Source organism: Vulpes lagopus, chromosome 9, assembly GCF_018345385.1.
Source record: "Vulpes lagopus strain Blue_001 chromosome 9, ASM1834538v1, whole genome shotgun sequence".
Taxonomy (NCBI): domain Eukaryota; kingdom Metazoa; phylum Chordata; class Mammalia; order Carnivora; family Canidae; genus Vulpes; species Vulpes lagopus.
In genome coordinates this window covers 58,147,601-58,161,322 of record NC_054832.1, presented here as the reverse complement: position 1 = coordinate 58,161,322, position 13,722 = coordinate 58,147,601, and the positions used below count along the sequence as shown (strand labels likewise).

Below are 13,722 nucleotides of genomic sequence, written 5' to 3'. Positions count from 1 at the left end.
TATTCTCCCCTGACACCCACTATGCACAGGGACTATTCCAAGGAAAATCAGAGAGGCCTGGTGCCCTTTCTTAAAGATATTTGACAGAGTTAGAGTGTTTAGAGCATGAGCTAGCTCGAGCAGAGTTGGAAGAACAGAGGGGAAGCAAGAAGGAGGTTCTCAAGCAGGCTCTAGATTGAACACAGAGCCCAACTGTGGGCTCGATCTCAGGACCCTGAGATCATGACCTAAGTCAAAGCCAAGAGTCCAGAGTTTAACCAACTGAGCCACCCAGGGAACACCTCCTGGTGCCCTTTCATTCTGTTATAGGGCAAATTTTAAGACATAATGTACCATATATTTACATACGATCTATCCCAACAGATTTTAAATAATAGCTAAGCAAATACCTCAGTAATCCTTCCAATATCTGGGTGAGATAGGTCAAAGGTGGCATAATTTTCAACATTGTGCAGGATAATTTTAAATAACTTTTTGCTAATTGAAAAAGCAATCAATATATGTCCACTATAGAAAATTTAGAAAGATATAAATAAACAAAAATACCCAAAAATAATCACCGCTGAAGTACTTCGGGTACCTTTCATTCTAGACATTTTGTAGTTTCTTTATCGATGGAATTGATACCTGATAGTTAAATTACACAAATTCAAATTATCAGTGTTTATGGGATGCCTGGGTTAAGGGTCTGACTCTTGATTTTGGCTCACGTCACAATCTCAGGGTCCTGAGACTGAGTCCTGTGTCAGGCTCCACACTGGGCATGGAGTCTACTTAAGAGTCTCTCTCTTCCTCTGCCCACCCTCAACCCCCACAATTCTCTCTAAAAAATAATAAGAATTAAAATTTAAAAATATAAAAAATTTAAAAAACAAATCCTCAGTGTTTATGAGTCCAATTAAGAGCATATGTTCCTGAGAAGAAATCTTCCTGTGAGTAGCTATTGTTTCAGGATTCTCATGTTTAAAAACATATTTTTCATACATTCATAGCTCCTAATCAAAGAAACAGCCAACTATTCCACTCCAAAGGAAAAACTAGCTCTGTTGGATATATTACAACAGGATACACACCAATATGGCCTCTCTAAGGAATTTTCAAAAGTAATCATGACTATATAAAAGTTGCGCATTTCAGGCTTTAACTGAGGGGATGGCATTTCAAGGTCTTAACCTGAGAAATAATTTCCCTGTTAATAATATCTACATTGTTTCCAAACTGTCTCTATAACATGTAATGCTGAAATGAGCATAGTTAATTCTAAGTTAATTTTTTTTTTTAAAGTAAGCTCTATGCCCACCAACATGGGGCTTAAATTCACAACTGTGAGATCAAGAGTTGCACATTCTACTGAATGAGCCAACCTGGCACCCTTGGTTCTAGGTCTCTGTTTCTTCCTTAGGACAGCATAGGGGTTTATTTATTAGTTCAAAGGATATGATACTCTTATTTTTAAAGGTCTTAATACATGCTACCAAACTGTCTTCCAGAAGGTGTTTTTCATCATTGTTCTTATGCCACTTAAACACATCTTTTAAGATCTAATTTTTTTAGACTACTTTTATACCCTGGAAGATAGTCAAAGATAATAAAAGTTTTGTGATTCATTTACAATAAATTATTTTAAAAGAGAAATTGTTTGACATACATCTCTAAATGACAGGTTTATTCTGTAACAAAGATAAAGCTGTTTTGGTAGTTACAATTTGTGGTATAACTGCTTGACAATCTATACAAATGTTTCCATTTGTACAAATGTAAAACATTCCTTTAACTTTTTATAAATCACTATTATGTGGGTCCCACCCTTAACAAAAAAAGGAAAGGTTGAAAGAGGAAGCACTTGGTTATTACCAATGAAAATGGAATATAGTCTATTTGTTTAGTTATACAGAACAAAAATACCTCTTAATGGGGCACCTGGGTGGCTCAGTGGTTGAGCGTCTTGCCTTTGGCTCAAGGCATGATCCCGGGGTCCTGGGATCAAGTCCCATATCAGGCTCTCTCTCCACAGGGAGCCTACTTTTCCCTCCGCCTATGTCTGCCTCTCTTTGTCTCTCACAAATTAATAAATAAAATCTTTTAAAAATTATTATATATATATATCTTAATTATATATCTAAATGTGTGTTCTATTTTCAAATTTTGTTTGATAGAAATGAAAAATCAATTGAGAGTTACAAAAATAAGTGGAAAACCTTAAATGCATATTACTAAATAAAAGAGGCCAATCTGAAAGGCTACACTGTATGATTCCAACTATATGACTGTCTGGAAAAGGGAAAACTACAGAGATAGTAAAAAGATCAGTGGCTGGGGGAGATGATGAATAGCTGGAGCACAGGGGATTTTTAGGCCAGTGAAAATATTCTGTATGATACCATAATGATGATATATGTCGTTGCACATTCGCCCAAATCCTTAGAACATATAACACCCATAATGAATTATAATGCAAACTATAGACTTTGGGAGATTATGATGCGTCAATCATGCTTCATCAATTTTAACCAATGGATGTTGATAATGGGGGAGGCTGTGCATGTGTGAGAGCAGAGGGTATGTGGGAAATCTCTGTACCTTCTGCTCGATTTTGCAGGGAACCTAAAAATGCTTGAGTTTTAAAGTTCAATGTTTTAAAGACTGTTACAGAGCTAGAGATCTGTACCCATTTTCAAACAATGTATCCAACCAAACATCAATAGGTCCATTCTTCATATCCCTGATTTTAAAAAGCATAACTTCTGTCTTAAGTATGGACTCAAACCTCACAAAGGTAACTAAAAGTTATGTTTCTGGGCAGCCCTGGTGGCGCAGTGGTTTGGTGCCCGCTTGCAGCCCAGGGCGTGATCCTGGAGACCCTGGATCGAGTTCCGCGCCGGGTTCTCTGTGTGATGCCTGCTTCTCCCTCTGCCTGTGGCTCTACCTCTCTCTCTCTCTGTCTCTATGAATAAATAAATAAATCTTTAAAATAAAATAAAAGTTATGTTTCTCTAAAAGGATAAATATGTCCATGAATTTTGGTCACTTTTGCTCTCTTGACCTAGAATGTCACGAAGCATTTAAATTATGCTTTTTGTCCTACAACTTGGTCTATAGTAAACCTTTATCTTGTTGCCTCCCATCCCTTTAATGTTTTTGGAGGTTTTTTTTTTTTTTTAAGGAGAGGTTTCATTATTTTAAATCCTCCCCCAACCCCACCCCCAATTTCAGAACATTTACCTTTGCCTAACAAAACTATTAAATCAAAGGAGTGGTAAAAATAGACTATACTGGATTGTGATATCTTAGGATGACACTCCTGAAAACATTTCAAACTAATTCAAATGCTCCTTTTTTTTATGAGAGGACACATATCTCTCTATGCTTCTTGGTTTCTTATCTGGGAAAAGACTTCTTTACGTCTTCTAAGGAAGGAGCAGAATTAGAATACTTCTTCTTGTGTCTTACTTCTATACACTTCACTTCTTCATCCTCATGAAGAAGCTTCTTATCTATTAAAAGAGGTTGCTAAATCGTCTGACATCCATTTAGTTACCCTTCTGTCAGGGCAATTAATGTGTTCAGGGAATGGAGACTATCTTGACTCCTACTTTCTTTCAAATCTTTACATGTGATTTCAAAAAATTTGACAAACAACCTCATTCCAAATTGTTCTATCTTATTTTTTTTAAAGATTTTATTTATTTATTCATGAAAGATGCTGAGAGAGGCAGAAACATGGGCAGAGGGAGAAGCAGGCTCCCTGAAGAGAACCTGATGTGGAACTTGATCCCAGGACTCCAGGATCACAACCTGAGCCGAAGGCAGATGCTCAACCACTGAGCCACTCAGGTGCCCCATACTGCTCTATTTTAGATGGAAATCACTTCATAAACAAAGTCAGACCGAAGTCTTTATAGGATGCCTCTGTAGCAAGAAACATTTAAAAATATTACTGATCAACATTGGTTTTTATTTTATTATTGTTTTTTAAAAGATTTTATTTATTCATTTGACAGAGAGAGCACAAGCAAGGGGAGTAGCAGGCAGTGGGAGGAGAAGCAGGCTCCCTGCTGAGCAGGGAGCCTAATGTAGGGCTTGATTCCAGGACCCTGGGATCATGACCTGAGCCAAAGGCAAATGCTTAACTGACTGAGACATCCAGGCTCCCAAAAATATGTTTTTGTTTTTTTTTTAAAAAAAAGGTTTACAAATCACACATTATATACAATGAGTATGATACTATCCTATGACACAAAATGGCATATATAAATGCACAGAATAAGATTTATCATCTTTTGATGGAAGAGTGGGATGGAATATGAAAAATTCTACATTTTTTTTTAAAGATTTATTTATTTTGGGGGTGGGAAGAGGGGCAGAGGGAGAAGGAGAAAGACTCCCCACTGAGTGCAGAGCCCAACACAGGGTGAAATCTTACAACCCTTAACTGAAATCAAGAGCTGAAATAAAGCGCCATGGATGTTTAATCACCTGAACCATCCAGGTGCCCCCAAATTCTACATTTTAAAAAGTATATTTTCATACATTACACTAATAATAAAAGAAGTATTTCAAAAACTAAATACTTACTGTGTAATTGAATTTTGCACACTCTTTTCATTTAAAGTCATTCCAGGAGGTGGGTCATTTTGCAAAGCCAACAGTTCTTTCTGCAGTCGTTTCTAAAAAAGAATATCAACAATTTGTACTTCAAAAAAAATGACATCTTTCTATTTTCACAGATTGAATCTTATATGCCTACCTCTCTAATTTTTAATTTTGTCCTATAATTACAACAAAAACATTTCTAAATATATTTGTAAACATTGATGCTGTAAAGTGATCCTACAGAGCAGCCATCTACCTACAGAACTTCACTCTTACTCCACTGAGGTTATAAGATCTCAGCCTAAGTTATAACTGCTTACAAATTTTAGCAGTGTTTCCTTTACTGCTTTCCAATAATAAAAACCATAGTTCTCCATCATCCTTAAAAACAATGTATCATTTCAGACATACAAGCTTTTCAAAAAAACTATACAAATAACCATATGCAAAAAGCCTTCTTGAAAATGTTTTGAATAATGTTAATTTATAATTTACATCCCATATTTGTTTTCTTAAATAGGATATTTGCACATAATTTATTTTTTTATATAATTTTATTTTTTATTGGTGTTCAATTTGCCAACATAAAGAATAACACCCAGCGCTCATCCCAACAAGTGCCCCCCTCAGTGCCCATCACCCAGTCACCCCCACCCCCCGCCCACCTCCCCTTCCACCACCCCTAGTTCGTTTCCCAGAGTTAGGAGTCTCTCATGTTCTCTCTCCCTCTCTGACATTTCCCACTTATTTTTTTCTCCTTTCCCCTTTATTCCCTTTCACTATTTTTTATATTTCCCAAATGAATGAGACCATATAGTGTTTGTCCTTCTCCGATTGACTTACTTCATTCAGCATAATACCCTCCCCAGTTCCATCCACATCGAAGCAAATGGTGGGTATTTGTCATTTATTTGCACATAATTCAAACTTTCTATACCAGAATATATCGGGGTCCAAGATACGCAGTTATTTTCTACATATTGGATGCCCCTAATTGGCTGTATTTTACATTCTTGTTCACATAGTTTCTATTGCTCAACTCTTCCCATATTATCACTAATGGACATTCTTTTTCAGTATACAAGAAAGCAAAACAAAACCCACCAAAGCCCATAGATTATGAGTTTAAAAACCAAATAGCTAATGTTATTAGAATTGCATGTAACACTATAAAATAAACTTTTTTCCCCTTTTTTATAATAAATTTATTTTTTATTGGTGTTCAATTTACCAACATACAGAATAACACCCAGTGCTTATCCTGTCAAGTGCCCCCCTCAGTGCCCGTCACCCATTCACCCCCGCCCTCCTCCCCCTTCCACCACACCTAGTTCATTTCCCAGAGTTAGGAGTCTTTATGTTCTGTCTCCCTTTCTGATATTTCCCACACATTTCTTCTCCTTGCCCTTATATTCCCTTTCACTATTAATAAAATAAACTCTTAATGAGCATCTTTTCTGCATTAAAGTAGACAAGCATGGATATCTGTTCAGAACTCAACAATTCTCTGCTTAAAAGCTACCCTGTGCTTTTTCTGGAATGAAATGTTACTAACAATATAGCAAATGTTTCTAGATCTTTTCAATGTATGATACCTTCAAATAAGTTTAACATCATCTAGCACCATTACAGATTTGAAAACTCCTCCCTTCTTTGTTGACAATCAATGTAAAAAACTTGTTAATACTTGGCCCACCAGCAGCTATTTGCGGACCACTATGCCTTTGCTTTGGTATCTGTGGCCCTTCTGCAATCACCTCCTATGTTTGTTTGGCTATTAACTCACAAGGAGGACAAACTATGCTGATCACAGCAACCCCCAGGCCTAGAATATGCTCTAAAACATTTGCTAATACATCAGTAAATGTTAAAAAAAAAAAAAAAAAAAAAAAAAGAAGAAGAAAAAGACTCCTAAATGGCTCTTTAGTGGCCAAGAATGAAACAAACCCTCCCTCAGATCCTACAATATCACAATTGCTAATAACAGTGAAAATAACAGCTATTTGTAATTTCTGACCTTAGCTGCCTTTAAAAATGCAAAATAATGACAAACTGAGGACTTAAGAAAAATTCTAATTATCTAAAATATAGAAATAAAGCTGCCTGAATAAGTTGTTTTGAATAAAAGAATGATAAATTTTTGCTAGAATAGGGTTTTTAATTTATTCCACTTATGATAACAAATGTGGGTTTTATGATCAAGTAAATGTTTTTAAGTTTTTTATTTTAATTTCAGTATAGCTAACATACACTGTTATATTAGTTTCAGGTATACAATATAGCAATTAAATGTTCAAGTAAATTTTTTTATTTATTTATTATTATTTTTTAATTATTTATTTATGATAGTCACAGAGAGAGAGAGAGAGAGAGAGAGAGAGAGGCAGAGACACAGGCAGAGGGAGAAGCAGGCTCCATGCACTGGGAGCCCGACGTGGGACTGGATCCCGGGTCTCCAGGATTGCGCCCTGGGCCAAAGGCAGGCGCCAGCCGCTGCACCACCCAGGGATCCCTGTTCAAGTAAATTTTTAAAAACACTGGGTACAACAAAGAGAAACATTTCTTCAATGCAGGACTTCTCAGAGACTTCTGATACACTAACTTGCACAATGATTCTTCAAGGGGAAGAAAAGTAACTAAACCCCCTTAGTGTAGAGCATCCTGGAAAAATCTTGTTTCAATAACCACGTTTTAGGTTACACTGCTGTAGATATTCTCCAGATCTTGAGAACTTTACTAAACAGGGAAAACAAGTCCTTGTTATCAAATCAAGGATATAGAGGAAAGTCAATTTGCACAGCTACTAACTGAAACATAAGGATATAAAGGTAAGCTATGAAAAGTTTTATTGGTATAATTATTCCTAGGTCCCCTGAACATAATGATAAAGGATGCTACAAAAAAGAAAGAAAGAAAGAAAATGTTTTCCACACCCTGACACTACTTCTTACATGTCCACAAAGAAAGAGACCTGTGATGACCAAATTCCAAGAGAATCTCCAATTAACTCTGCTTCCCTATATTCACGTCTTTGTGTAGTTCCTCCCCACACTGTACCAAAATTGGTCAGTGTGACCAACAGAATACAGCAGAAATGATATGTTATTCCCAAGATTAGATTCTAAAAGACTATGGCTTACATTTTGGTTATTCTCTTTAGAATCACCTGTGGTACTGTGAACAGCCCAATTCAGAAGCTCACATGCTAGTAAGATCAGCATGTGGTCTCCTGCTAATAACCTCGTATGATTTGGAAGCATACTCTCCAACACTAACCAATCTTTAAGATGACTGCATCCCAGGCCAATATCTTGCCTACAAACTCAAGAAAGACTTTAAATCAGAACCATCCAGCTTAAGCCTGATTCCAGACGCTTGGGACTGCATGGGATTATAAATGTTTGTTCTTTCAAATTACTAAATTTGAGGGGAATTTGTTATATAGCAAGAGATAATGCAGGACCTCTACTCCCAACTCCCCTCGTGAGAAGGGGCTATCATCCACTTTTCATTTCACTATCACAGGTCAGAATCCAAAACATTCACCTGACCATGTTTTTTTACTGAGGGAGTGGAGGCACTACATTAAAAAGACAATTCATGCCAGTTCCTTACCATCTTAGCTACTAGGCAGTAAACTACTTTGCATATCCACAAGCTTTCCAATTAAGAGATAAAGCAGGGCCAATAGTTTGGGGGCTAACAAGTATTTACTAAGTTCAACTCATTCATGCACTTAAAATCACAACTTAAAAAAAGACAAAGAATGGAAGGTCAAGTGATGTGCCTATTTGGCAGGTTCACAAAAATGGGGAATTTACCCTTTGGGGTATATTCTTCCCAGAACAGTAATTCATTGGAGAAGGCAGGACAGGTCTTTATTTATTTTTGTAAAGATTTTATTTGAGAAAGAGAGAGAGAGCACGTGCACTCACATGTGTGAGCAGGATGGGGGGGCGGGGGGGAGAGGAAGAAGCAGACTCCCCATTGAGCAAGGAGTCCGGTTCCAGGACCCTGAGATCACGACCTGAGCCAGTCAGATACTTAACCAACTGAGCTACCCAGGTATTCCACAAGTCTTTAAATAAACATTCAGTCCCCTCAAGGGTCCTCTGGATCTTCTAAACAACTGGTTCTAATCAGCTATGCTCAAAAACAAAAAAAATGCAAAAACAATAAAAAGGAAAAAAAAGAAAATGGTTCTAAATTTCCTGAATATGGACACAGAAGCTAAAAGAGAAGGACCTAAAAAATTTGATGTAAAAATAAATAAAAATTCCTACTCATTTGAGGATATGAAGAACTAGTGTAACTAGAGATCACACCATGTAGCATCAATCAACAGAAAACTATTATCACATGAGGAAGCATTCAGCTAACTTTGAAGACAAAGTGTTATAAAACGGGCCTCTGTGTGGCTCAGTCGGTCCACACAGGTCCTGAGATGGAGTACCACATCCGGCTCTCTGCTAATCCAGAAGCCTGCTCCTTCCTCTCCCTCCGTCTGCCACTCCCCCCACTGCTTGTGCTCACACGTGCTGGCTCTCTCTCTCTCTCTCTCAACTAAATATTTGAGAACAGAGAGCCTGACACAGAGTTCAATCCCAGGACCCTGGGATTATGACCCAAGCCAAAGACAGACACCTAACCAACCAAGCAATCCAGGTGCCCCAATAAATAAAATCTTAAAAAAAAAAAAAAAGTACATACCTTAAATTAAAAATACTTTATTAAAAAAGACAACAAAAAACATACAAAAACAAAACAAACTGCAATAAAAGCAGATTAGAAACATTAGCAAAAGCACTGATACCACTGGCTATAAAAACCAGCATGACAACATGGTCTGCTTTCCCAGACACTGGTGAAAATAGCAGCTACAGACTGAGATAACTAGAGGTAACGGGAAATAACTGCAGAAGGTAACTACTGTAACTAGAGAAACAGAACTATGCAGAAACCACTGGGAAGAGAAGCCAAAAAATTACAAGTTACAATAGGTTTTTTTTTTTTTACTTTAAAATGTAAATTCAATTAATTATCATATATTATTTAGTTTCTGAGGTAGAGGTCAGTGATTCATCAGTTTTACATAACAGTGCTCATTATATCACATGACCGTCTTAATGTCCATCACCCAGTTACCCCAACTCTCCACATCCTCCCCTCCAGCAACCCTGTTTGTTTCCTATGATTAAGAGTCTCTTACGTTTGTCTCCCTCTCTGATTTCGTCTTGTTTTATATTTTCCTCTCTTCCTCAACGATTCTGTTTTGTTTCTTAAATTCCACATATCAGTGAGATCATATAATGGTCTTTCTCTGATTGCAGTTGTAATGGTTCTTGGCCAAATATCACCCTTGTCTGTACCTAAATTGGTGAGGTATGAGAAAACTAATTACATATATTGTAAATGTATCATAATTCTCTGACTCAAACACTGTCAATTATAAGATGCACCATTATTTTATGTAACACTAAGAAAGGAAAACTGCTGCCAATTAAACAGTAACATATCATTGGTAAAACATCTTGATTCCAGATGTTTAAATATGAAAAAATATGCATTTAAAAATCTTGGAAATATTATATGAATAATTTTCCTAATAGTTAAATATAAGAATTGCAAAATAAAACAAGTTTGTGAGTAAATTTAATATGCCTATAATTCTTTTCTCAATATTTAACACAAAACCAAAAATACATGGTCTCAATCTAAGAATATGCATTTTATTCCCAAAATTTGTAGAGCAGTGCACAGACATCTTGTCTTCCCAGGCAAAAGGGCCTAAAGTTACTACAAAAGAATTTACTTTTCTCATATATCAAAAATGGCCAGGTCCAGAACCTAAATGTTTGGAACCACATAAAGGAAACATAAAGTAAACCTGACAACTCCATCTCAGCCCTCATCTTCTGTTGCCTCAAGTCTGGAAGACTTGAAGGAATTTGAGCTCTAAGAAATCCAGGTGGATCTATAAACTCAATAAGAAAGATCCTAATATATCTAAATACCTTGGGAAAGAAATGATTAAACACTTTTAGAACTGGTTAGGCTTGGGGGTACCTGGCTGACTCAGTCAGTATAGCATGCAACCCTTGATCTCAGGGTAGTGAATTTAAGCCCCACGTTGGGTGCAAAGCCTACTTAAAAAAAAAAAAAGAACTGGTTTGGCTTTTCAGTGGCTCTGGCTTCAATAGTCCAGCCAGCACCTCCCTTTCTTCCTCCCTCATCAATGCAAATGGTTCAAAGTGATATGAATCCATTCTAATTTATTAACTTTGGCAGGGGTGGGGGTGGGTGGGGGGTGGTCAAGGTAACCACTGACAAATTTTGCAATGCTATCAATAACAAAGTATAGGGTCCCACCACAAAACTGAACGACACTCCAGTATGTCACAATACCAGGGCTGGGAATCTCAGCTCCAAGATTACTACAACAGCCTAGGATTTGTAACCCTCAATTTACAGTGACACTAGTTCAATTTCTAAAACTTTTTTCCAGCTCAATGCATGTGAGAGATTACTCTTGAGATTTACTCTCTCATAGGACTGGGGGTTACTACAAGCCCAGCTTGAAGAAAAAATTTATGTAGTAAGAAAAGGCTACTCTGGAGCTTAACATATATTTTCTCTCCACTACCACCTAAGAATCACTATAGTAAGCTGCTTCCCTACACCGGAGGTGACCTGTGGGAACACAAAACAGTCAAAAATAATACCTAGGTGGCTCAGCAGTTTAGTGGCTGCCTTTGGCCCAGGGTGCGTGATCCTCGAGTCCTGGGATCGAGTTCCGCATCGGGCTCCCTGCGTGGAGTCTGCTTCTCTCTCTGCCTGTGTCTCTGCCTCTCTCTCCCTCTCTCTCTGTATCTCATGAGTAAATAAATTAAAAAAAAAAAAAAGATAAAGAACACATGTATTATCACTCTTAACCTTATGAGATGTAAAGCCCTTGGAAGGCTCAAGCCACAGTTTATATACAAGAGTAAAAGCAATTTAAAAGATAATCACTTTAAAGACTGTAATCACGGGACGCTTGGGTGGCTCTGTGGTTAAGGGTCTGCCTTCGGCTCAGGGCATAATCCTGGAGTCCAGGGATCCAGTCCCATATCAGGCTCCCTGCATGGAGCGTGCTTCTCCCTCTGCCTGTGTCTCTGCCTTTCTCTCTCTCTGTGTCTCTATGAATAAATAAATTTTAAAAATTAAATTAAATTAAATTAAAATAATAAGTAAAATAAAATAAAAGTGGTAAACTCTATCCTAACACAGATTCCTGATATTACGTGTACTGAACATAATTTAACCTAATGACTACATTACTGTGACAGCCTTAAATAACAATGAGGTCTATAAGCCCCTTTGTCCTTACAGCAAATTGTGATAGTTTGATATCCTTGTTTTTATTTTTATTGTCATCTGCATTTTTATTGTCAATAACTTGTCACAATATCTCACCTCTAGTCACTGAGGTCTTTTTCTTTCTCCTCCTTTCTCTCCTTTATCTGCTGCTTCCCCCTTTGCAACCCCATCCTGCATTACTCAGCAAAAGAGTATTTATTTTTGTGACTAAATCACATTATTTTTAACTCTGCTCATCTTCAGTGCTAGCACTAATACTGGCAAACATTTATTGCTTCATAAGCTCTCAAACTTTAGTATACTGCCCCACTGAAACTAATCGGAGAAATTAGGAATAATTTCTAGAATAACTAGAAATTTTACCTAACTTCTCCAATCCTCATTAAAAGAAAAGCACAGCCTAGTCATAGGTCCACAGACCACACTTTGTGTAGCACATGATAAAACATGAAGTTTTATCCCAATGATGTGATCTTTGCCTCTTCAGCTGTCATTTTCATCAATGCCCACTGTTACATATTAATTCTAGTTTTTGTTTTTTCACACATCTGAGGATGAGTATGACAGTATTAAAGAAAAAAAGTACTACGATGGTTGTTCTATAGTGCACATTACTGTTTACACTGAAAAAAAAAAACACACATCAAATGCAATGCACCAAACGGCCAGTTGTGAATGCAATGTAAAAGTTCTTAAAGGAAATTAAAAGTGCTATCTCAGCGAACACACGAATGGTAGGAAAGTGAAACTGCCTTATTTTGATATGGACAAGTCCGAGTGGCCTGGATAAAAGATCAAACCAACCACAATATTCCCTTAAGCCAAAACCTAATCCAGAGCAAGGCACCAACTTTTCACATCTGTGAAGTCTGAGAAAAGTGAGGAAGCTGCAGAAGAAAGGTCTGACCCTGGCAGAAATTGGTTCATAAGGATTAAGAAGCGGTCTCTGTCTGTAACATGGAAGTGCAAGGTGAAGTAGCAAGTGCTGATACACAAACTGCAGTTAGGTTCTCCAGAAGATCCATCTAAGATAATTAATGAGAGTGGCTACTAAACTAGAAGATTTTTCAGTGGAGATGAAACAGCCTTCTATGGGAAGAAGATAACCATCTAAGACTTTCATACAGAGAAGTAGTCAACGCCTGGCTTCAAAGCTTCAGAGGACAGGCTGACTTTTGGACAAGGGACAGGGACTAATGCAGCTGCCGACTTTTAAGTTGAAGTCAATGCTCATTGATGGTTCAGAAAATCCTAGAACCCTTCACAATTATGCTAAATCTGGGACACCTGGGTGGCTCAGCAGTTGAGTGTCTGCTTTTGGCCCAGGGTGTGATCCTGGGATCGAGTCCCACATCAGGCTTCCTGCATGGAGCCTGCTTCTCCCTCTGCCTGTCTCTCATGAATAAATAAATAAAATCTTAAAAAAAAAAAAAGAATTATGTTAAATATACTCTGCCAATGCTCTATAAACAGAACAACATAGCCTGGATGACAGCACATCTGTTTACAACATGGTTTACAAAATATTTTAAGGCTAATCTGGAGACCTATTGCCCAGGGAAGATTCCTTTCAAAATATTGCTACTCCATGACAATGTACCTGGTCACCCAAGAGCTCTGATAGGAGATGTACAAAGAGATTAATGTTGTTTTCATGCCAGCTAACCTAACATCCATTCTGCAGCCCATAGATCAAGGAGTAATTTTGACTTTCATGTTTTATTATTTCAATACATTTTGTAAGTATAGTTCCAATAGAGTTGATTCCTC

At 37.3% G+C, this 13,722-nt stretch overlaps 1 protein-coding gene across 1 annotated transcript in view; it reads right to left on the bottom strand.

The window, feature by feature from the left end:
- UBE2W (ubiquitin conjugating enzyme E2 W) overlaps nucleotides 1–13,722 on the bottom strand; it is a 77,512-nt gene that overhangs the window by 30,707 nt on the left and 33,083 nt on the right. The window contains 1 exon segment of the mRNA XM_041768926.1: nucleotides 4,576–4,667. Coding sequence (XP_041624860.1) covers nucleotides 4,576–4,667 — 92 coding nt within the window.